At 35.9% G+C, this 22,275-nt stretch overlaps 1 protein-coding gene across 1 annotated transcript in view; it reads left to right on the forward strand.

The window, feature by feature from the left end:
• Window positions 1-22,275, forward strand: part of TRPC4 (transient receptor potential cation channel subfamily C member 4) — a 161,929-nt gene that overhangs the window by 101,890 nt on the left and 37,764 nt on the right. Inside the window, 3 exon segments of the mRNA XM_032208288.1 lie at window positions 17,623-17,736; window positions 17,739-17,820; window positions 17,823-17,960. Coding sequence (XP_032064179.1) covers window positions 17,623-17,736; window positions 17,739-17,820; window positions 17,823-17,960 — 334 coding nt within the window.

Genomic DNA, 22,275 nt, shown 5'->3' on the forward strand with positions numbered 1-22,275 from the left:
CTTTTCTGCTGAATCCAACCTACCTCAGCATAAAGAGGGTACATTTAGGCCAGCCCATGGAGCTCACTGACTCAGCTTCTGCCTTTGTGTTACTTGATAAAGATCCTGCTTAGGCCTGTTGTGGAACTGCAATTTCTTATGCTTTACTGATATTTTATGGACATTTTAAAGTTGACCAACCAGCCTAAGAGAATGTGTTTTTGAGACAAGAACATTTTTCTTTGCTTCTGAAAATACATTCTCATTCACTTCTTTACCTTAAATATTTTTAACTTACTTTTAAAACTTGGAAAAAAAAAAAAAAAGAAAAAAGAAAAAGAAAAAAAAAAAGATTATGCCTTTTGAGGGCAAAACACCAGAAGAAATAAATTGCTGATGTTATTTGCAGCTTCAGTTGTCTGGAAAACAATGCATCAATATCTGCTAAGTACTGATTTGGGGACTGAAGGAAGAATTGGGAAAAAACATCTGAGTTGTTAATAGAAGATTGTGAAAAGCTTGATAGCTTTGTTGCTTAAAGAAATAAGTTTTATTTTATTGCTATCATTAATTAATATAAAACATAACTGCCTTTCTTTTTTTTTTTTTCTCTGTTGCTTCAGATTTCCTGGTAGTTTCACTTTATATAGTGCTAGATTATCGGACTGATACAACTTAAAACCAGTGCAAAAGTGTATTGAACCAGAATAAACAGGGGAGACAACTGAAAACATTTTTTTTTCAATGTTCTTTTCCTTTTTACAGTACATTTGGCTTCACAGTAATGGAAATAGACAATTTAGAAAGTTATCTGCTGCAAGTTGTGCTCTGCAAACATACTCAAAAAGTAGTTTGTTTATCTGATATGTAAGCTCTTTGGGTTTGATTTTCTTTCTGCCTACGTAAATGCTTAGCAAACCCAGAACAAATAGCTGAGATTTCAGACTCATCCAGTCTTTTACACTCACTACTAGAAGGTGTGTCAGGGGCTCAACAGATTAACACTGTTTTGTTTTGTTTTGTTTTTTTATGATAACCCACTTTTCCTATATCAGGTATGTGTCTTATGCAGATGTCTTGGATACGTTTGGGCACATCAAATGGTACAACACATGAAAGAATTAAGACCTTCTCAATAAGATAAGATGTTTTGAGGAAAGATTTTAAGAAAGTGAAAACTCTTTTGCCAGAGGCAATAGGCTTGGTGTTAGTGAACACTTGCAAATAAGTAAGAACTTGATAAGGAAGTATTTTGCAGAAAATTTTGAAGAACAGGGGAAAGCCAAAGGTGAGTAGGTGAATGTATATGAGGAGAAATGAAACCAGAGCTGAACAGAGCTGAACTGAATAGTATATTCTTTAACATATCATACACTTTTATTTTTTCTCTGACTGTGCTTCATTCCTGAATAATGTTTAAAAAAAAAAAAAAAAGTAGCATACAGATCCTTAGCATCTATAGAAGAGAAAAGACCACTGCAGACCTTCAACACAGAAATTTCTGAAGGTCCACAGTGAAGATAATGCACCTATGCTCTGTTGCTCAAGTACAAGGTCTGGCTCATTATTTTTTAAGCTGGATGAAGAGAAAAAGGAAATGTTTTACACTGCCTGCTGTGAAGAAAAGATAATAATATTTAATTAGCAGGGTAATGTATTCATTTAAATTAGAGGTTGTTTTAAATAGCTAACCTTAAAGGTTTCATTAGCAGCCCTGTTAGGGTTCACAAAAAGACATGACTCAGTTATGCAGCATTTGACATTAAGCTAAGCTGAAAATGTAAGAGAAGGTAAAAAAGGTTTGACACGTTATTAATAAAAGTAGTTCAAGGCTTGGACTCTTTTTTTTTTTTTTTTTTTTTTCCCTTTTTATGGCATGCATATTGAAACCAGAAATAGCCATTTTTGTAGTGTGTTGGTTGGTGCTGTGAGTCCTTCCACATAACCAGGTATTTAAGTAAGGTACCTGTCAGCATCTTAGCCTAGGGTCTTTTCATATTTGATGGGAAGAGACAGACATCTCCAGATAGCAACTCAGACTGTCTAAGAACAAAATTATTTTTGGCACCACCTACGGTTCTTCCACTGATTGCAGAGGAGGCATGAGATAACTAGATGTGTTATACAGGGTAAAGAGAAGGTAAAATTATTTAAGAAGGATAGAACAAAATTTCTGGAAGGTAAGTAGCCTTAAGCTAATTTTGTGAAAGTCTTAATATTCTATTCTGAGAACTCCTTAACTCCTCAGTTCTCCTTCTGAGAACTGAAAGCTCCTTAAAGTGGGATAGATGAACCTGGAGTGTCTATTCACTGGAATCTCTTTGGAAGTCCAAGATACAACTTCCCTTCTGGGTCTGTATTAACCAGAAAGTTCAGAGACAAAATTGAGTTTCCCACAGAGACTCATCTACATTGTTTATACACTGTCATGTGTTTAAGCATGGACTTAGACCTCATTTTAGAGTTCTTTGGAGTGTAAAGACAGAACATGTTAAATTTTTGTACTGCTTTAGGGAGAAGGTATCATTCATACAGTCTGGACAGGTTGTGTTTGGTTTAACAAAGTGATTAAACATAGTCTCAGATCAACCTTTCCTAAACAATGTTATGTTTCTGGCTACGTACAGATTAAGAGTCAGCAAATTTAATAGAAACATGCAAGACTGTGTTCACTGAACTGCTGTCCATATTTGAACCTGCTCTTCACTTTTCGATGAAATATAGCTTTCCTTTAACTACCATAACCCATGTATCTACCTTACAGAGGAGCTGACAAAGCTCCATGGAAAATAGCTTTATAGGACTTATACTGGTCATACAGGTATCATTTTCCTCCCACCAAAATCAAGTGCTTGGGAGCTCCCACCAATATACAGAGATTGAATGATGACTTTGGATTTCATGTAGAGAAATAAACATCATGTAAAGCTGCATTCCAGAGTTATGGTTTGAGGGAATTTTACTTGATTTTCAAGATTAGATGGAAAGTTTGCAGGGAGTAATGGCTGTTAGAAGTATGGCAGCCTGCAAGACTCCTCTCGTATCAAGCCATCTTTTCATCATTATTTCCAAAGCCGGAAATCAATAGTGAGCTTATTCAAAACCAAAGTCAAAATCTTGAAATAAAAAGCTTTTATATGTAATGAAACAAAAACAAAAACAAAGACAACCAACTTTTCTTTCACTTTTTTCTTGAATTTATTTCTCAATACAAATACATTAGTCAAATCACATTAAAGGTAAGTAGAATAATTACACTTGAATGAAGAGAAACCATTGTCATTTCCATTAAAGTAACTTAAGGCTAGGTCTTCCTAGCCTGGCTGTGAAAAATTGTTCTTTGCTCTGTACTAAACCTTGGCAGAATTGATCTGGGAGGGAGAGAATTTTTATTTTCAGTGACAGATCTTTCCAGGTATAATCATTGCAAATTATTGTGTAAAAATGACAGTTAAACAAAACCTAGTGAATACTTACAATTATACATGTATAGATTTGAAGATGGCTTGCTTTTGAAATTAAACATTCCATTGAGACTTTTGCAATCAGAATATACATATTTGCTTGGATACTAACTAGATTTGTAGCCAAAGAGATTTCCTTTATCTTGACGTTAACAAGACTTTCAACACCATTTCTTGCTATATTGTTGTGTCCAATTTAGGAATTAGGATGTTACAGACTGGATAGTACAATAAGATAGGTAAAAAACTGGTTGGATGGTCAAAGTCAGAAGTTTGTGTTTAATGAGCCATACTTTACCTGAAGATGAATAAAAACTTCAGTGCTGCAAGGATCTGTACCAGCCCTTTGCTTATTCAACAGATGTAGCAGAGAAGTGAAGGTGATAAAGGAGTCCAGTCTTGAAATCTTTGCAGGTGACACCAAGTTAGAGAGACCAGTTGATATCCTCAAGGACATGGTTGCGAGGCTGGAGTAAGAGGCTGACAGGCCTAATAAAATTCAACAAGAACAAATGCCACGTCCTGGACCTGGGAAGGAAGAAGCTCCTACAATGACACAGGCTTTGGGATTGACTAATTGGTAGCTTTGCAGAAAAAAAAAAAAAGCTGGAGGTGTGAGCACCTCCAGCCAAGCACAGGCCAGTAGCAAAGAAGGTTAATAATAACATGGGCTGTAGTAACAGGAATATAGCCAGTATATTTAGGCAAGTGCTTGGCTTGTCCCCCTTTAAATAACACTCCTTGGACCACATGTGAATACTGCATCCAGCTGTGGATGCAAAAGTGACATCAATAAACATGAGATAGTCCAGAGGAGGACTACTGAGACTGTGGGGAGGCTGAGTTACTTCCCCTGTGAGGAGGGACTGAGGGAACAGGGTTGGTTCAACCTGGAGCAGGGACAGCTAAAGGTGAGCCAACATGACCTGCCAATGACTACAGAAAGATCATTGAATATACGAAGCCAAGCTTTTCACAGGGGTGCACAGTGGAAAGACAATAAACAATTGATATCATTTTCCAGAAGAAAAATTCAGTCCAGATATACAGAAAAAAGATTTACCATGAAGACAGTCAGGCAGTGGAAGAAGTTTTGCAGAGAGTCTGTCTCCATCCTTGGAGGTTTTCAAGATTCAACTGGATAAAGCCCTGAGCAACCCAGTTTGATAGCTGACCATGGATTGAGCAGGAGGTTGGAAAAAAGACCTCCTGAGGTCCCTTCCAAACTGAATTATCCTATGATACAATGACAGAAATCAAGGAGTCATATACATTGAGGCCAGTGTGCTTGGAAGTCTCTGTGAACCTGTCATCAATTGTACAGGGGATGACAGATACTTACCTCTCTCTCCTTCTGTGACATTAAGAATTCTGGTCATGTGAGTCTTTCTTACATGTATTTACCAGTATATGTCCTGACATTTCAGCTGAAATCATAAAGAGAGGAGCATTTTTATATCTTCTTCATTCTTAGCACCTTTTAAGAGTACAGAAAAAACATTGTTGTTGTTATTAATATAGTAGCAGTGCTCCAGGGATATTTAACTTTACATATATTTTAATGCATCTGAAATAACCAAGCAATACAATTTTTTGTATGATTAAGGAAGAAAAAGGGTAGATCAGTACAAAATGATTTATCATATCAGAGGAGAGAATATGGAAGTGTTCGTTTACAGATTTTTTTTTTTTTTCCCCAGGAGTGGAACACACAGTATTGGAACTAAAATTAGAAACAAAACAAAACAAAACAAAACAAAACAAAAAGGAAAAGAATGTTTTTTTTAGCAAATGTATATTACTCTTCCTCTATCAAATGTTGAACAATTATTGTGATACTACCTCAAAATACAAAATTCTTAGGTGAAAATCATTATCTTGTAATTTTCAAAGAGAAAATAAGGCAGCAAATTTCCTTGGATTTCTGCGTCAATTTCTTTGCAATTAATGTAAATTGACCATAGTTGTAACAATACCAATACAAATATTCTGCCCATACAATTGCTCTCTCAGCTGTGGGTCCTTTAGCTTTTGTCCTCCCTGAATTTCCATGGAAAAGCTGGGTTCTGGAACAGGTCCAGAGGGTGCAGAAAAAAATAAATAAATAAATAAAAAATTTCCCCAAAACAGGAGTGAGATATATCTACCATCCAGTCTTCTCTTCAAAATAGGAGGTGAGTTTTTGCCCTTGCAATCCATCAAGGTTGAACAATTAAAGGTTTTGTGTCTCAGATCCCTTGTTGAGATTTTTTTAAATCACCCATACACAGAAAAAATAAATAATAATAATAATAAAAAAAAGGCTTGTCTTTGAAGTTCTGAAATTAAGCACTAAAGAAGCTTACAGTTAAAACTTGAGAGCTGTTGCTTTTTCCCTGTCGATGAAGATGTAATCTAGTTAACATTATAGTTTAGTTTCCAACAATGGATTGTTTTGGCTGACATCCTCTCTTCCTTTCATTGAAGTGTAGTGATAGAAGCTGGAAACAGAAGCATTACAGCATCTGCTGGGGTTTGACCTAACAGGAGGCTCAGCGAGGTGGTATTTAGGGAGTAAATTTGAGAGTGCTGGTTAGTAGGAAAGAAGCTTTATTTCTCTGATTACCATATTTGATGCTATTAGCATTAGGCATTTACAACTGCTGGGTGGATACTGTGGAGAAGAATAAAGAGATAGAATAAATAAGAAGCAAGATACTAGCTCAGAAGACATCACCCAGCCTGCCTGTGGGTCAAGACAGAAGTCCATCTGGCTGATTTTGTTAGCACCTGCATGTTATGCTTAAGTGGAGGAGATATGGAGGGCATGCGCAGTCTAAATTTAAATCACACGTCACATAAAAGCTCCAATGTTTTTGTGGTTTTGCTTGATTTTTTTTCCTCCTTATTCCCTTATCTTTTACTCTACAATAATTTCCTTTATTCTTAATTATAACATATGTCTTGTTCTTTAATTAAATTTTAGATTAGGGAATCGTGACTTCATGCATATGATCAGATTGCATCTGCTTAACACAATAGGAGAGTGAAAAAGAAGCAACAGATAATATTCCTTCAGAGCACCAGTGATATGTATTTCACATGGATTAAAGAGCAGCTGTTTCTTACAAACATATCCTTTCTGACATGCTGGAGTAGAAGCTGGGACATGCATGTCATGCAATGTCAACAGCCTATGGAGTGTATTTCTCTGCCAATGAACAAATTGTCCATGATTTCTTAAGGAAGAATGTGCCCTCAGACCCACTGGGACCATAGCACAGCATTTGCTTATATCAGTGCATATACACAATATGTCTCCTCCACTTCTAGCTTTTGGCAAATGGTAATTTTTTCCCATATTTTTAAATAAAATATACCTCTTTACCTAAAAAATATAAGTGAATGAGTTCTGCTCCATCTCCATAAGAATATCTGTGGAAGTTGGGCAAAAAAAAAACATCTTCAAAACTTTAGAAATGTCAGTCTAATGTAGAAATGCACCATGCAGTTCAGTAAAATATTGTTTACCTAAGTGGTATCTGAGGCTTTGTCTATAATGCTAAATGAAAGAAGACCATAGTTTAGCCCTGAGACCAAGTGACACTAAGGGCAGTTGCAGATGGCAACTGGCATAAAGCCATCTGGAGTGGTCAAAACTGGAAACAGACCAATAGGTAGAGTGAATGACTGGGATCCATTGCTCAAACTCAGTCACTATTTGATATGTTGGTGTAAATATAGCCTGAACATCCCTAAAAGTCATGCATATGTAAAAATCAAGTACACCCTTATTGGTTCCTTCCTTTGTTCTGGGTCTTTACCATGAAAGAAGACAGTAGTGTTCTGACATCTTTCTGTACAAGAACAGTGAGCAATGTTTCATTGAGGTACCAGACTGCAATGGCTAGCTACAAATAACAAGGCTTCAAAGGGATAAAAAGACTACCAAAGGGCTGTCATTATTTCTCAAGTCTGACAGATTCCTGATACATAGAATTTCATTAACAGCTATTTTAGATATCTTCTCATTATGGGGAAGTAAGTATTTCTTAGGTCTGTTCACAAAAGAATGACATTTTCTTGAACCACAGTTTGCTCATAAGCATAAAGGAAATTTTGGAGCAATTATACTTCTTGTAACCCTTCCCAAGTTTCATATTCTGTGTTATAATCACATAAGCTGCACATGGTGGTTGTAAAGAACTGTGGTTCTGAACTCACATAACGCAAAAATGGGAAGAATGGTGAATTGCAAAGATAATGAACTGATGAAAACCACCATCTCTGAAGTACAGAAGTTCATGAAGTGCACACTTGACACACAATTGATGCATCGGCTATAGACTTACTATGAAACATGCATTTCTCCTGCAAATGGTCTCAGAATCATGCTTACTGACTGTCATTGCCAAAGACCTATTATTTCATATGAGTCTTTATGCAGGAACTGGGTGGTTATCTGATTTTTTAGGTAAATGCATAACCATATTAAACAAGAGGAACTTAAAGATGGAAAACATTGAAGTTTCTCATTGAAAGAGAAAGAAAAGTCGGTTGAGTGACTATATATATTCTTTTCATGAATACTAATGAAACTACAAAGCCAACCCTCCCTACAACAGCTTAATAGAGAACTTTACAGAGAAAATATGGAGTTTATTGTTTTATATAGTCTAAATGCCTTTGTAATCAGTCAGTGTGTTTATTTTTCTGTCATTTCCCTAATTCTGTATTCAAGCCTTCAAATGAGCATCAAGCTTTCTGAAAACAGGATTTACACTGATTTGGGGAATCTTGGGAGAACAGTTCCACACAAGCTTCATATAATAAACAGATAGTTCCAAAGAAAATGGGAAACCTTGGAGTTCAGCATGACTCAATTGCTGGCTCTCTGATCACTTGGCTAGAACACATAAGCTTGGAGTCAAAAACATTTGTGTTCATATCCATTTTTCACATCAGGATGCATGATGGTACCTCATAAGCTAAACCAAGGGAGTGAAACCAAAATTTGCCTGGTACTAATGGAAGGTGATTACCATTGTTTTTACAGGAAGAAAAAAATAAATAAAAAGAGCTCATCTGTAAGTCAAATGACATGACAATACATCAGTGCTCCAAGAATTCTTCACAGAAAAAGGCAGAGCCTGACAATGGAGAAAATAAAAATAAAAAGTTTTGTTTTTTTTTCTCTGTAGTCAGTTTTCTTCCAAATAATGACCTGCTCAAATCTGAAAGAATGTCCAAAAAAAGGAAAATGAAGCTAAAAATGTCACTCTAACTTGTTTGACCCCTGCTCAAAGGAGGAGCAAGGCAGTCTCCAGTGATGTCCGTAGAAATTCTCAGATAAGCAAGTATTGTCCAGAGAAGGAACCTAATTTTCTAGCCCCTTTCCTATCCTTCCCTTACTCAGAGCTTTTCCCAGCTAATTCTTCTTGAATTGAATCTTGCTGCTTTCCGTGCTTCAGTTGCTTTCAACGTATTTGCAGTACCCTCATGAATTTTGAAAGGTTGGTATATTAATTTGTAACTCTTCCTTCTGGCAATCTGGCAGCTATAAAAAATAGACAAAATGGTACAATGAGCTGGATATGAGTGAACTCACTGATTCTGTCATACTCTGGGTTTGTAATAGAAGCCTTAGTGATACAGGACACAAAAACAGTTTCAGTGTAACAAAGATGCTGCTGGTATTTGCTGAGTGGTTTGGACTCCCTTACTTCCTTTCTTTCTTCCTTCCTTCCTTCCTGACCATCTTTTGTATAAGTGCCTGTTTGTTCCCAAATCAATTTGACTTGATAAAATGACTTACATGAACTTTATGCTATGAGTGACCCATGTAAATATATGAAGTTGCTTAGAATATATATTGATTTTGGTCTCCTAAAGTTATGAATAAAAGTGTTCATAATCTCATTTTTTTCAGTGTTAGAATGAGTACTGGGAGAATGATTATCTTCTTTTTCTATTCTCTCAACAGTTAGTTTATTTTGTAAAAACTATTGGTGCAAACAGAAAACATTGTCAGAAATATCTGAAAACAAACAAACAAACAAACAAACAAACAAACAAAAAACACCTTGGGAAATAATAAGATTGAAGTGATAGAGAATTAAACAAATATTTTGACTATTATGCCTTTTTATCTAAACATGATGCACGTATTATTACAGCACACATTTGGAATAGCTGAAATGGTTTTATGTATTTAGCAATAATACGGTTCAGTGATATCAGGCAGACAGGCAGAAAGTCTCTTCCTCTTTTCAGAGGTAATAACCAACCATGAAAAAGATCTTAGCAATAGACTGTGTTCCTAGAAAACTTATTCAAACCTAAATATATTAATTCAAACCTGTAAACACAATTACTATGGCTCTTACTAAAAAATGTTTTAGTATAAGTCAGATCATGAAAATGCTTACTTCAAAAATACCTCTCAAGCTCATCTCATTTGACCTCATTCTCAAAACCAGGCTAATATCAGAGTTAAAACAGGTAGCTAAGGAACTTTCCAGAAAAATTGTGAATATTTCTGAGGATGGAGAATCTGTATCTTTCCTTTGCATCCAGTGCTCATAGGGAATGTAGGAGCAGTTTTCCTTAGATCCAACTAGAATTTGTCTTGCTGCAGCTTGTAACTATCCTCATCCTTTCTTTTTGTACCCCCCAAAAAAACCTGCTTTTGTCCATAACCTCCTTTTTGTTTGTGTAAGACAGCAAGTGAAACCTATGATTTGTCTCTCAGGCTCACAGACTTCTTTTCTTCTCTCCCTGTGCATCATGCAGTCAAGTTCCACAACCTCGTGGGAGTGCCCTGCTTGACTTATTCAAATTTTCCCATATCTCTGTCATAGTGGGGGACCCAAAACAGAACACAGCATTCCAGACGTAGTCTCACAAGTGCCAAATAGATGGGAATTACCACCTTCCTTGCAAGTAATGCTTGCTACGCTTGCATTACTGCAGCCCAGTGTGCACTGCACAGGCACAGTAATGTTCAACTTCCTCCTTTCTGCTGTCCCAATGTCTGTTCTATACAGTCAGATCCACCCTATCCTGTTGCACAGGGTTATTCTGTCCCACGTGTAGAACCTTGCATATAAATATCAACCTTATTTTTTTAGATTATTATGCATGAAAATTCACCAGCTAGCTATGTAAAAATAGCAATCTGATATAATGGCAGCAAATTCATATTGTATTTTCTCTGTAGATATTAACAGATGTTCTTTAAATGTTTTGAAATATTTTTGAAATATTTCTGAAATGTTTTTGAAATATTTTGAGTTGTGGTAAGCCTAATACTTGCCCAGAAAGGGAGCTAGAGACATTATACCCACATGTTAGTTCTGAAGTTTTGAGCTATTTACATACTCATCCCCAAGCCCAACAACTGATTATTTTTTCTTTATTACTGGAAAGTCTAACAAGGCTATTCATGCATAGCTGGTTCCTAAGAATTGCATTCCGTTTTCAATGGCTATTGCCTTTTCTAAGCAATTAATCAGAGTCATTCCAATTATAGATAAGTCTTCACTTATTAGATATTTAATAGTTTTCTGTGTGCAGATTCATTTCACTGAAAAGTACTGATGAATCAAATGGAAGGTTTCTGCTTGTATTGGTGTGGCAAAAAGGAAATTTAAAATGTTAAAAGTAAAAACTACATCATTATTTGTACAATAATGTTCATTAATCATTTTAATGAAGCATTTCAGTCTTTGCTTTTATGTTTTCTTTTTCTTTTGTTCCTTCTCTTACTATAAGTTAAACATTAGGATAGGAACTCAGCCCAGAAAGCCAACTGTATCCTGGGCTGCAACAAAAGAAGCATTGCCAGCGGGTGGAGGGATATGAGTCTCCCCATCTCTTTTGCTCTTGTGAGACCCCACCTGGAGCACTGCATTCAGTTCCGGGGCCCCCAGCACAAGAAGGACATGGAATGATTAGAACAAGTCCAGAGGAGGACCGTGAAGATGATCAGGGGACTGGAACACCTCTCCTATGAAGACAGGCTGAGGGAGTTGGGGTTGTTCAGCTTGTAGAAGGAAAGGCTCCAGGGAGAACCTACAGTGGCAGTCCAGTACCGAAGGGGGCCTACAGAAAAGCTGGGGAGGGACTCTTTGTCAGGGAGTGTACTGATAGGACAAGGGACAATAGCTTTAAACTAAAAGAAAGTAGTTTTAAGTTTTATATAAGGGTGGTGAGGCACTGGAACAGGTTGCCCAGAGAGATTGTATGCGACACATCTATAGAGGTGTTCAAGGCCAGGTTGGATGGGGCTTTGGGAAACGTGATCTAGTGTGAGGCCCATGATGGGGGGGGGGGGGGAGGAGGGGTGGAATTACATTATCTTTAAGGTCCCTTCCAACCCAAAGCATTCTACAGTTCTATGATTCTATTTTATAAGTACTATAGAAAACACTGGCATAGTATGCTGTTCTCCGTGTGAGCTGTATAAATGCATCTTTATGAAGACATCTATGCAGTCAATTTGTTTTGCTAAAGGAACTGAACTGAAGCTGATTGCCCTTTCAGGTAGTATCCTGAGTTAGCTGGTTAGTTTCATTAATGACAAAGCTACAGACAGAGCTGAGGAAAAATTGACCCAGGTTTGGTTCCTGGAAGAATCATCATTATAACAACATCCTTCTCCAGTTGGCTAGTGCTTGCACAGGATGGACATCAAAGATTCATAGCAATTGGCACAGGAGTGCCCAGGTTCCTAGCCTAAGGCAGAAAACAAACAGTAGAAATGTAGCCAAAGGAGTCCAAAGAATGATTCCTAGCATTTAGAAAGGAAAATGTAGTGCTGGTCAAGGAAGTTAAAGAATTTAAATTGCATTTCAATGTTATTTGACTTGATGAACCAGTCCTCACAAAGTGCCTAACTCTATAAATATGCTTTATGGACTTAGGTCAATAAACAGGCTGGGGGGGGAGGGGAGCAGGAGGGAAGGAGATATAGAGGAGAATATGTAGTAATGTCTCTAGAAGGAGAAAGAAAAAAATATATACCAACTTTAGGAATCTACTTAATGATACTGGAACTCAAATCTGTCATTTGTCATCTGGCAAGCAAATACAATTTTCACTATCAGTAGAGAAAGAATTTTGACATCTAAATTTGAAGTTACATATCAAGAAGAGCTTAGGTTTTCATAACGTATCTGGGAAAATGTGTAAGCTAAGAAAACATAAAACATTCTAGAGAACGTAAAAGAAACTGTGCTTAATTTTTGTTGAACTGGAGCATAATCATTGCAAAATGTGTGTGATAAAGTAGAAGACATCAGTGCTAACCTTTCCTACCAACTTGGCTGTAATGGCAGTAGAAAACAGCACAACAAAGAACCTGACCCATGGCTTTAAAAATATATTATAAGAAACTTTGTGATAACCATTTATTTTTCCTTCACACCCTTCCCCCATCTCTCCCCTATCCCCAGTGGCTTCTTTAATATTAATGCATTAGAAAATGATATCAGGGATATTTTTCTGTATTACAGCATAAGCCACTTATACATAAAGTCAAAAAGATCAGTTTTCTTTGGCAACTTTCTATTTTTAGATGATAAATCACATTCTTTTTACTTGTTATATATACTAAAACACCTATTAACCTCAGAACGAGAATTTTGACCTCAGATTTTGTTAGACTGCTTTGTAAGCATAAAAATGAGCACTCTGTAACAACTGTTATGTTTTGCTGAATGTTTTTGTATATTTCCTAATATAATGAAATGAATACTTAATGATGTTGTGCTACAGGCAAAAACTAGCTTAACTTAAAATGACTGATATCTACTTCATAAAAATACTTATATTTATAAAAACTATTACTTCTAGAAAGTCTTTATATAGTTAACAGTACCACTTATGTTATTATTTCACAATTTCCATTCACAATAGAATATGTATTATAGCAAAATTACAGATCAGATGTAATAAGCAGTGAAAATGAATTTATGCACAATGTATCTACTTGAGTATCATTAGAATCTGGCTCTGCTATTATTTATATCAGACTGTTTTTTGCTGGCACTGTGAATAATTGCTGATGAAGAAGAGAATGAATACCAAAACATTTTTAGACAAGCAGACATTGTGAAGTAGCAAAAGTTGTGCAACTAGGAATAATCATTACAGCAAAATCCCTCACATAATTATAAACTGCTGGAAGCTAGTGGAAGGCATTGTAATGTGAAAATATAAACATACTGATTGCTAATTATATGGAGACAATGTCAAAGTCAAATAACATAGCACTGAAAGTACAAAAAATACTTTGAATTTTAATGTAATATCTCCAATTAAGGAAGAAAAAATATATTACAGTGAAAATATTTTGGCATAGGCAATGCAGAACTGGCAAATTACTGTCACAGAGTACTCTTAATTTGGCTAGTTATAAAATATTTGTGCAAAACATATTTATTTATTTATTTATTTATTTATTTGTATTTTTTATATATATATATACATTTATTTTTTTTTAGACCCTCAGTTCAGCAGAGGACCTATATCATCCTAGATGTGGTCCAACCCGCTTATAGAGGAAGTATCTTATTGCTTGGAGCATGTCTTTTTTTTTTCCAACCACATCTCTCAGTCCTTTCTAATGGAAGAGCGTGCAATAGTTAGAGTATAAATCTGATGTAAGCTTTTTTTTTTTTTAATAAGATTTTTTTACCGAATTAATCAAAATGTCAACTGGAATACTCATTCACAATCACTAATAAAATTGACCTATATAACCATATGCAACATATGAGTTATATCTCTGAGACAGCCTATACAGGCAGCATTTACACAGTGGGGCCCAGGAAGATCTTCCAGCTCCCAGTTCCTATATGATGTGCTCAAACACATGAGAACAAAGCGTGGGAACACATCATCTTCCCTTCATTTGCTTGGGAGGAGACATGTCCCCAAGGACAAGAAAGGAGATGCAGTGTTTGGTAACAAGTTCCCCCTCTCTGGGAAGTTGAGAAAAAAGCCAGTAGGTTCAGCACCGACTGCTGCCATCTGGGTGCCTGAACAACTTTTCTCCATTTAAGAATGTGCCACATTCTTCAGCTAATATAGTAAATGTAGTTATCACCACTCAACAACTTTTGCCACACATGGTGACAGTGCCTTCAGCACAAAACATGGAGCCATTAGTCAAATGGTGGAAACTAACATGGACATTTTAAAAAATGTTATGCAATTCCATAATAAACAAAAGCAGAAAATAACTCTAAAAGAAGTGTCAGCAAGATATTTAGGTTAATTTTCTGGATACCTGAAGACACTTTAGAATAGTTCATAGTGTGTATATATATATATATACACATATATATATATGGCCAATGGAGCTCAGAACCATAACGAAAAGACTGCAGTGAAGAGTTTGCTGCTTTAGGACATTGTTCACTAACATTGCCAACAGTGTTATTCAATAAAAGTGACAGCATGAAACTAGCTATCTGGATCTCCCAGAAATTGAATATATCATCTGTAGACATTGTGTTGTCAGTTCTAGTTATAGTCCCTTGCCCACACTACTAGAACTGCTTCCTTACAAGTGCAGTTCATAAGTGCTGACATAGTATTTTATATGCTTGGTCCATACCATCCAATTATTCCTTTTATATTTGTTTTATATTTGTTAATTCATTTAAAGTACATTGCCAATGGTAGTCAGCCTAACTCTAGCCACAAAAATGTATAATATAAGTTAGTTTTCCCTTTATTGTCAGAGGGATCTGAGCGCTGCGTAAATTGTCATGTCACTCTGGTAACAATCATGAGTTACCATAGAATCCAGAATACTATGAGAGATAATTTACTGAAAAAAATAGAATTATATGGATATTAGGAAGCAGCAAATTTTTTTTATGTCTGCTCAGGAAGTGTTGCAATTATACCTCCTTTCCTTTATTAACACTGGATATTTTGCATTATAACCGGTATAGAAGTTAGGACTAAGCAGGCTACTGCCAACAGTGTACAGCATCTTCCTGATGGTGTTGTCGACAGCCATCTTTCTCTTCATGACAAGAGATAACTTCTGCATCAATTCTGGTCTACACTGTCTCAGAGCAGCCCAGTACTTGGTGGACATAGGGAAAAAAAATAAATAAATAAAATAAAAATAAAAATAATAATAATAATAATAATAATAATGTCAAGGAGTATGCCACCCTGCATCCACCACTATCCTTTGAGGGTAAACACTGGAAGTTGTTCCTTCACTTGGGTACCCAAAATAATGAGGGTGGCCTAAAAGATCTTGAGAAGGGGACAGAGGCAAGACTAAGGAACTACTTTTAGAAGTGAGAGGATTTGTATTAGGATACATTACAAGAAGGTGAAGAAGGGAAAACGAACATGGATCTGACACACTTGGAAGGAAGAGAGAGTAAGGAAAATACTGTACTCAGGAATTAATCCAAAAGTCATATTATTTTCACTAGTCAAGCAAAGCAAGAATTTGTGTCTACCCAAGCAGTTGAGGTGAGATTTGTTTGTAGGGAGACCCCCATTAAAAAGTTTGGCAACACATAACTTAGAAACTGTCTGTTCTGATTATATGCAGTATTATTCTAGGCATTTGTATCTTGAAATAAACACCTTGAAACCTTGTGAATGCATTTTTCCCAACAGAAGAGAACACTCTGTTATTCTTTTTTAAGGCTATTTTCAAGATGGTTATGGTTTGAGTAGATTATCTTTCACAACAGGCAGTTTCAGTACTGGTGTCTGGTAGGCAAATATGTCTCTACTAAGGACACTGGCATTTCATTAACATATATCAGGTCTTAATTTGGCTCACATTAACATTACTGACAAGATCCAGACATATATGGAAAGATGCATGCTGACTCTCATTTCATTCCAGTCTAAATAACATTTTCTCCTAGTAGGATTCCCAATAATTTCAGAAACTCTTTAAGTTGCCTATTACTCATCAAAAAGAACTTGGCTTCTCTGGTTACAAGTGTTGCCAAAATCATGTAAAATTCAAAACTAGGTGCATTTAAGTAGGACTCAAATATAAAAATATATTGTGTAAATTAACATTTTTATTATTTAATAAGATAAAGAATTTCCTACATAGCTTTATTAAGTCTTTCTGATTTAATCCAATATATTATGATGTATGTATGTATGCATGCATGTAAGGTAAGAAGGAAAAAGATTCTTTTGCTAATTTTATTTTAAAATAGAAAATAAAAAGTAAAAGAATACAACTGGTTCTCTTTGGTGCATATGTTGCTTTTATTCTATATTTCTTATGTCAAGTCTAGCATGCTACTACTGTATGTCCCCTTTTAAAAAAGAAAGCATTAGGGAAAATAGGAACTAGTGATCAAATAAAAATATGACATAAAAGGCTTGAGTATACTTATAGAGAAAAAATAGCTGAAACAAAATATTTACTGATAGATTTATTTTTGTTGAAAATAAATTTTAAGAATCATATTTTAGAAACTGAAACTATATCATAGAGAATAGACAGACCATAAAATAATGTACAAAATAGGAATATAGCCTGACAAGGTTTAGTGAAGCACTGGGGAATGCTAGTGCTTAGTTCATATTGTGCAAGCATTGTGTAATATATCTGTAGGAACTTTGTCTAGTATAAAAGTATGTAAACTTGATTCTTAAAGAATTAGCAGGGAACATACTGAGAATAGTTAATTTTGGCTGTTGAATTCAGTTTTTCTGTTTACAGATCTATATTTTGCTTTGGTAAGAAATATCATGCTTTTCATTTTCATAGTGTCTTTCACCTGGTGTTCTAACTATTTTCCACAAGTTTTGTTATTTAAATAATGGAAGCAATCTTTGTAAACATATTTTTGAATTTGAAATCAGGTTTTGAAGTATCTGTGGTTTACAGTTCTTTCGCTCCCTGTGTACTATAACATGGGGAAGTCCAGCTTTACTGTGAAAAGTGAATCTTGGGAGGATATGGGGTTCTAAGCATATTTTTTACATTGAAGGAAGGGAAGGCTGACCCAGCCCTGCCTTGCTGTTATTATCACCATGAATGGGCATGCGAAGGCTGTGGATTTTTTTATTTTTTTTTTAATCTCCATCCAGAAGTTAAATATTGTAACATGAATTAACTTGTAGAATGGAATGAACTTCATAATGATAATAGAGAAATAACTGTCTCCCTTTCTTCTTCTCTCTGCAGTTTGTTGCCCAACCTAACTGCCAGCAGCTGCTTGCATCCCGCTGGTATGATGAGTTCCCTGGATGGAGGAGGCGACACTGGGCTGTGAAGATGTTGACATGTGTTGTGATAGGGACTTCCTTTTCCCCGTCTTCTCTGTGTGCTACCTGATAGCTCCCAAAAGCCCATTAGGGCTATTCATCAGAAAGCCATTTATCAAATTATCTGCCATACTGCATCCTACTTGACTTTTCTGTTCCTGCTACTGCTTGCCTCTCAACACATCGACAGGCCAGATGTGAAGTTGCAGGGACCACCACCAACCATCGTCGAGTGGATGATATTACCGTGGGTCCTGGGTAAATGTATTACTAAAGAAAAATACAGTGAAAAGTGTTTTGAAATCTGTTTCTTTTTTTTTTTTTTTTTTTTTTTCCAATAATTTCTGATGCAGGAAGATATGGTGGAGAGTTCTGTTATAAATTATTGATATATGAGAACAGGCAAATGGTACATCTACTCCAGTACTTAGTGGGATTAGTGTACAATTTGGAAAGTGTTTAAAAATCCAAAGTGTACCCACCCAGTAGTGTCTGACATACTACAGGAAGGGAGAAGATTAAGCAGTATGTGATTAAGTGGAGGCCTGAAAAAGAAATTGTGATAATATTTTTCATATCTATCTTCTCCTTTTCTCTGGGGCAGAAATTGCTCCAATTCCTCTCATTCCTTTATTCCTTTCTAATATCCTTTCCTTTTTTTTTTTTTTTTTTTTTTTTTTTTTTTTCCTTCACTAGTCTAGCTTTTAAAAAGGGGTTTCTTTACCACTGAAATATTTTTCATGTATTAGAACAAGGTACAGTGCTAATTATGGTGTTATCACGGATCTTTGTTACCTATGAAAGTAACAAATACTTAATGTCACAGACCCACCTGTAGTAAATAGTGCTGAACAGCATTTTCAATCGACTATTTTTAATTAAATATCCATACAGAGTAATTTTTCTGTGCCAAAACACTGATGAGAACTTGTCACACAACTTCAAGCAAAACATTTTCTCACCAGAAGGCATAAGAAAATCTGCTAGGATTTTTTCAAAAGAGGGAAAAGATTAACCTTCTGTCTTGATAGTTCAAAATAAAATTTCAGTTTGGTTTTATTGAAAGGCTATTTTGTATAGGCCATGTCAGCTTTAAATGACTGCCTGTGTGATTGCTCTGTCCTATAAAATCACATTATCTTTGGTCTTCCCTGTACTTGCCTTTCTTCCCTGCTAGATGTTACCTCTCTTGGCATGCTCTGTTTCTTGTTTCAATCAATATAAGTTGATTCCTAACCACATCAGGCCAAATATACCTGGTCTTGACTGAAAAGAAATTGTAGAAAGGAAGGACTTAGGAGGAGTTTAACTGCAAGGATTTAAGTTTAATATTTTCATATCATCACCACATAGACAAATTCATGCACAAACTCTCTGAAAATGTTTTGGTGTGCTTTCGTTACACTTACCTCTTCCAGAGCCTCCCATTAAGACGCTGCTTCTCTTCAGTTTTGCAACTTTTTCCTAGGCTTTTTTTAGAGCAACAAAATCAACAAGGCTTTTGGCATCATATGCTGATATAATTTACAATGTAATATTGAATTTATAATGCACTAATTGGCAGTGTCTGACACACAGAAGGAGAATGAGTCAGTAGATTTTCCTCTATATGTTCCTTAGTAGAGCACTTGGCCACTACTACATGAAGCATGAGGCAGAGGTACATACTTTGTTCACTTAATCAAACAAGCAAGCATGACCAAAAACATGTTCACACTATTTGGGAAGTTCTCAGAAGGAACTACTGTCTGTGGTTTTCAACATGATAGCACAGCATAACATAATCCTCACCACTCACCACCAGTCTTCACTGTAAGGTGTATTTTCCATTGCATGAGTAAATATTGTTGCAGCATGTGACAAATATGTCTTTTTTTTTTTTTTTTAATAAATTAATGTCAGATAAAATCTGATGCTTTCTATTCACATATATATATATAAACTGTGGTCCGGTCATCTTTTAGTAAATGAAATTACTTATTTTGTTAAGTTCTTATCAATAACATTAGGTTAGTTTCCAGGACAAAATTTAATCTGTTAGCTAATCTCTTCACAGTATACTGGTATGCAATATCCTTAAAGAGTATATAAAACACTCTTGAATTGCATGAGTTATCCTATCTCAAAGGTGCAAAGATATATCTTTGCATTTACGGATGTAGATGAAAAATGTTGAAGTCTGAGATGAAACTAATATAACACAAGGGTTATAGCTTTACTCTGAAACTGGGAACATGACCAAGTAAACCCTTTTCCCAAATTAAGGTTATTCTGGAACAAATACAGCATGTCAAAACTATTAACATTTTAAACAATATAACTCTTTGTTTGTCTTTCTTTCCATTAAAATAGTTCTGCATGTAATTTACATTTTAATAGCTGTATTTTATATACCTCTATAAAAATGAAGAGAGGAAGAGAGGTTCTGCTTTCCAGCTTCTCTTCCAAATGAATTTCAGCATTCATATATTTCAGAATTTAAGAGGTTTCGGGATTGTCCATAGTGAACTTAGCTCTCCAACAAACAAACAGTAATTAGCATTTACCTACTACTTCGCAATAGAAGACTGAATGTGCATAATTAGCACATATTAAAAGTGTCACTAGAGTAGGAGGTTCAGAGGAAAAAACCTGTATTGGGCTACATTTCCATGGAGACTATCAATTTTACATTTAAAAAGTCTCTTAAGGAAACTTCTGCATTAATTTTGTCTTTTACATGATTAGATGATTACACAAGAGATTACACAAGGTGATTATCCATGGAACAATAAGTCAGTATAACAAGGCTGATGTTATAGCTTTAAGAAAGAGTTGTGGAAAGCTCTGCAGGTAAGAAAAGTTGGAATCTCCTGTCCTTACATATAGGAAAATATTAAGTAGGCTTTTGTCAGTAAGGACAATTATATTTTTTTCTTCTTATCAGCTGTTAATTCAAATTTCCCAAGCATGCAAGATGCTTCACGTTACAGAAATATAGGACCAGCTTCTACACTTGAAAATCTGTCACCACTGGAGAAAGAGAAAAAGAGAAAAAAGAAAAAAAGGAACAGCAAACCCCTATTGTTAAAAAAGTGAGGAAGAACATTAACTTGCATAATCAAATTTCCTTTCCAATTCCTGACTTGCCTTGGATCATGCAAGAAGGCAACTCTTAGTTGATGAGAAGCTGGTAATGTGCACTTGCAGCCCAGAAAGCCAGCCATATCCTGGGCTGCATCAGAAGTAGCACAGTCTGCAGGGCAAAAGAAGTGATTCTTCCCCTCCGCTCTGCTCTTGTGAGACCCCACCTGGAGCACTGCATTCAGTTCCGGGGCCCGCAGCACAAGAAGGACATGGAATTATTAGAACAAGTCCAGAGGAGGACCATGAAGATGAGGACGATCAGAGGGCTGGAATACCTCTCCTATGAAGACAGGCTGAGGGAGTTGGGGTTGTTCAGCTTGTAGAAGGAAAGGCTCCAGGGAGAACCTACAGCGGCCTTCCAGTACCGAAGGGGGGTGACAGGAAAGCTGGGGAGGGACTCTTTGTGACTCTTTGTCAGGGAGTGTACTGATAGGACAAGGGACAATAGCTTTAAACTAAAAGAAAGTAGATTTAGAACACTATCTTTTTTTTGTTTTTTTGTTTTTTTTTGTTTTTTTTTTGCTTTGTTTGTTTGTTTTTCTGTCAGGGATTTATGCAGATTATTAGAATGTGTGAATCTACAGAGAATATTCAGGAACTGTGCAAACTGCAAACATTCATGGTCAACAAACTGCTATGGGGAATATACACTCTTGCCAGTACTGAACAAAATGAACATCCATACTGACAGTCTGGATGAAGGGATCATAGAGGTGGCATGTAAACTACACATCATATTCTAAATTTGGTAGGAAAAAATATGTGTAAAAAAAATATGAAACAGTACAAATTGACATGGTCTGGGGAGCAGATAAAAGGGATAATACAGCCAGTAAGATGAAACAGTACATAACCAATAGTGACAAGTAAAGTGTAGTGGAGGAAAATAATACCAAAAAAAGCCGGAACACAATTTCAGTCACAAAGAAGGATAATGCACATAATGACCACTCAAGGCCTCTTAATCCAAACCACTGCTCAACACAGGCTACCTACAAAGATATATCAGTTGCTCAGGCCCTTGTCTAGTCAAAACTTGAAATTTCTCTGGGGATGTATATTCTACCACCTATTTCAGCAACCAATGCCTACATTTAGCCACTGGTGATTTTTTTTACAGGTATCAATGGGAATATCCCATGCCACAGCTTGCAACTTACCTTTTTTCCTTTCAATATGCACCTCTAAGACAGGTCTTTTTTCCAATTATTCATAAGCAGCATTTTCATTAGTGGATGACAGCATTAATATCCTCCTATTAGTGTCCTCTTCTCCAGGCTGAACAAATCCAACTCCCTCAGCCTTTCCTTGTACATCACGTTTTTCAGCCTGCAATCAGTTTGATGGCCTTCTACTAGGTTCAGCTCAGTCACATAACATCTTTTTCTTGGGGTATCCCAAAACTGGATCCACTAATGAAGTCATTTATTTAAACATCCAGAGAGTC

This window comes from Aythya fuligula, chromosome 1 (genome assembly GCF_009819795.1).
Source record: "Aythya fuligula isolate bAytFul2 chromosome 1, bAytFul2.pri, whole genome shotgun sequence".
NCBI lineage: Eukaryota > Metazoa > Chordata > Aves > Anseriformes > Anatidae > Aythya > Aythya fuligula.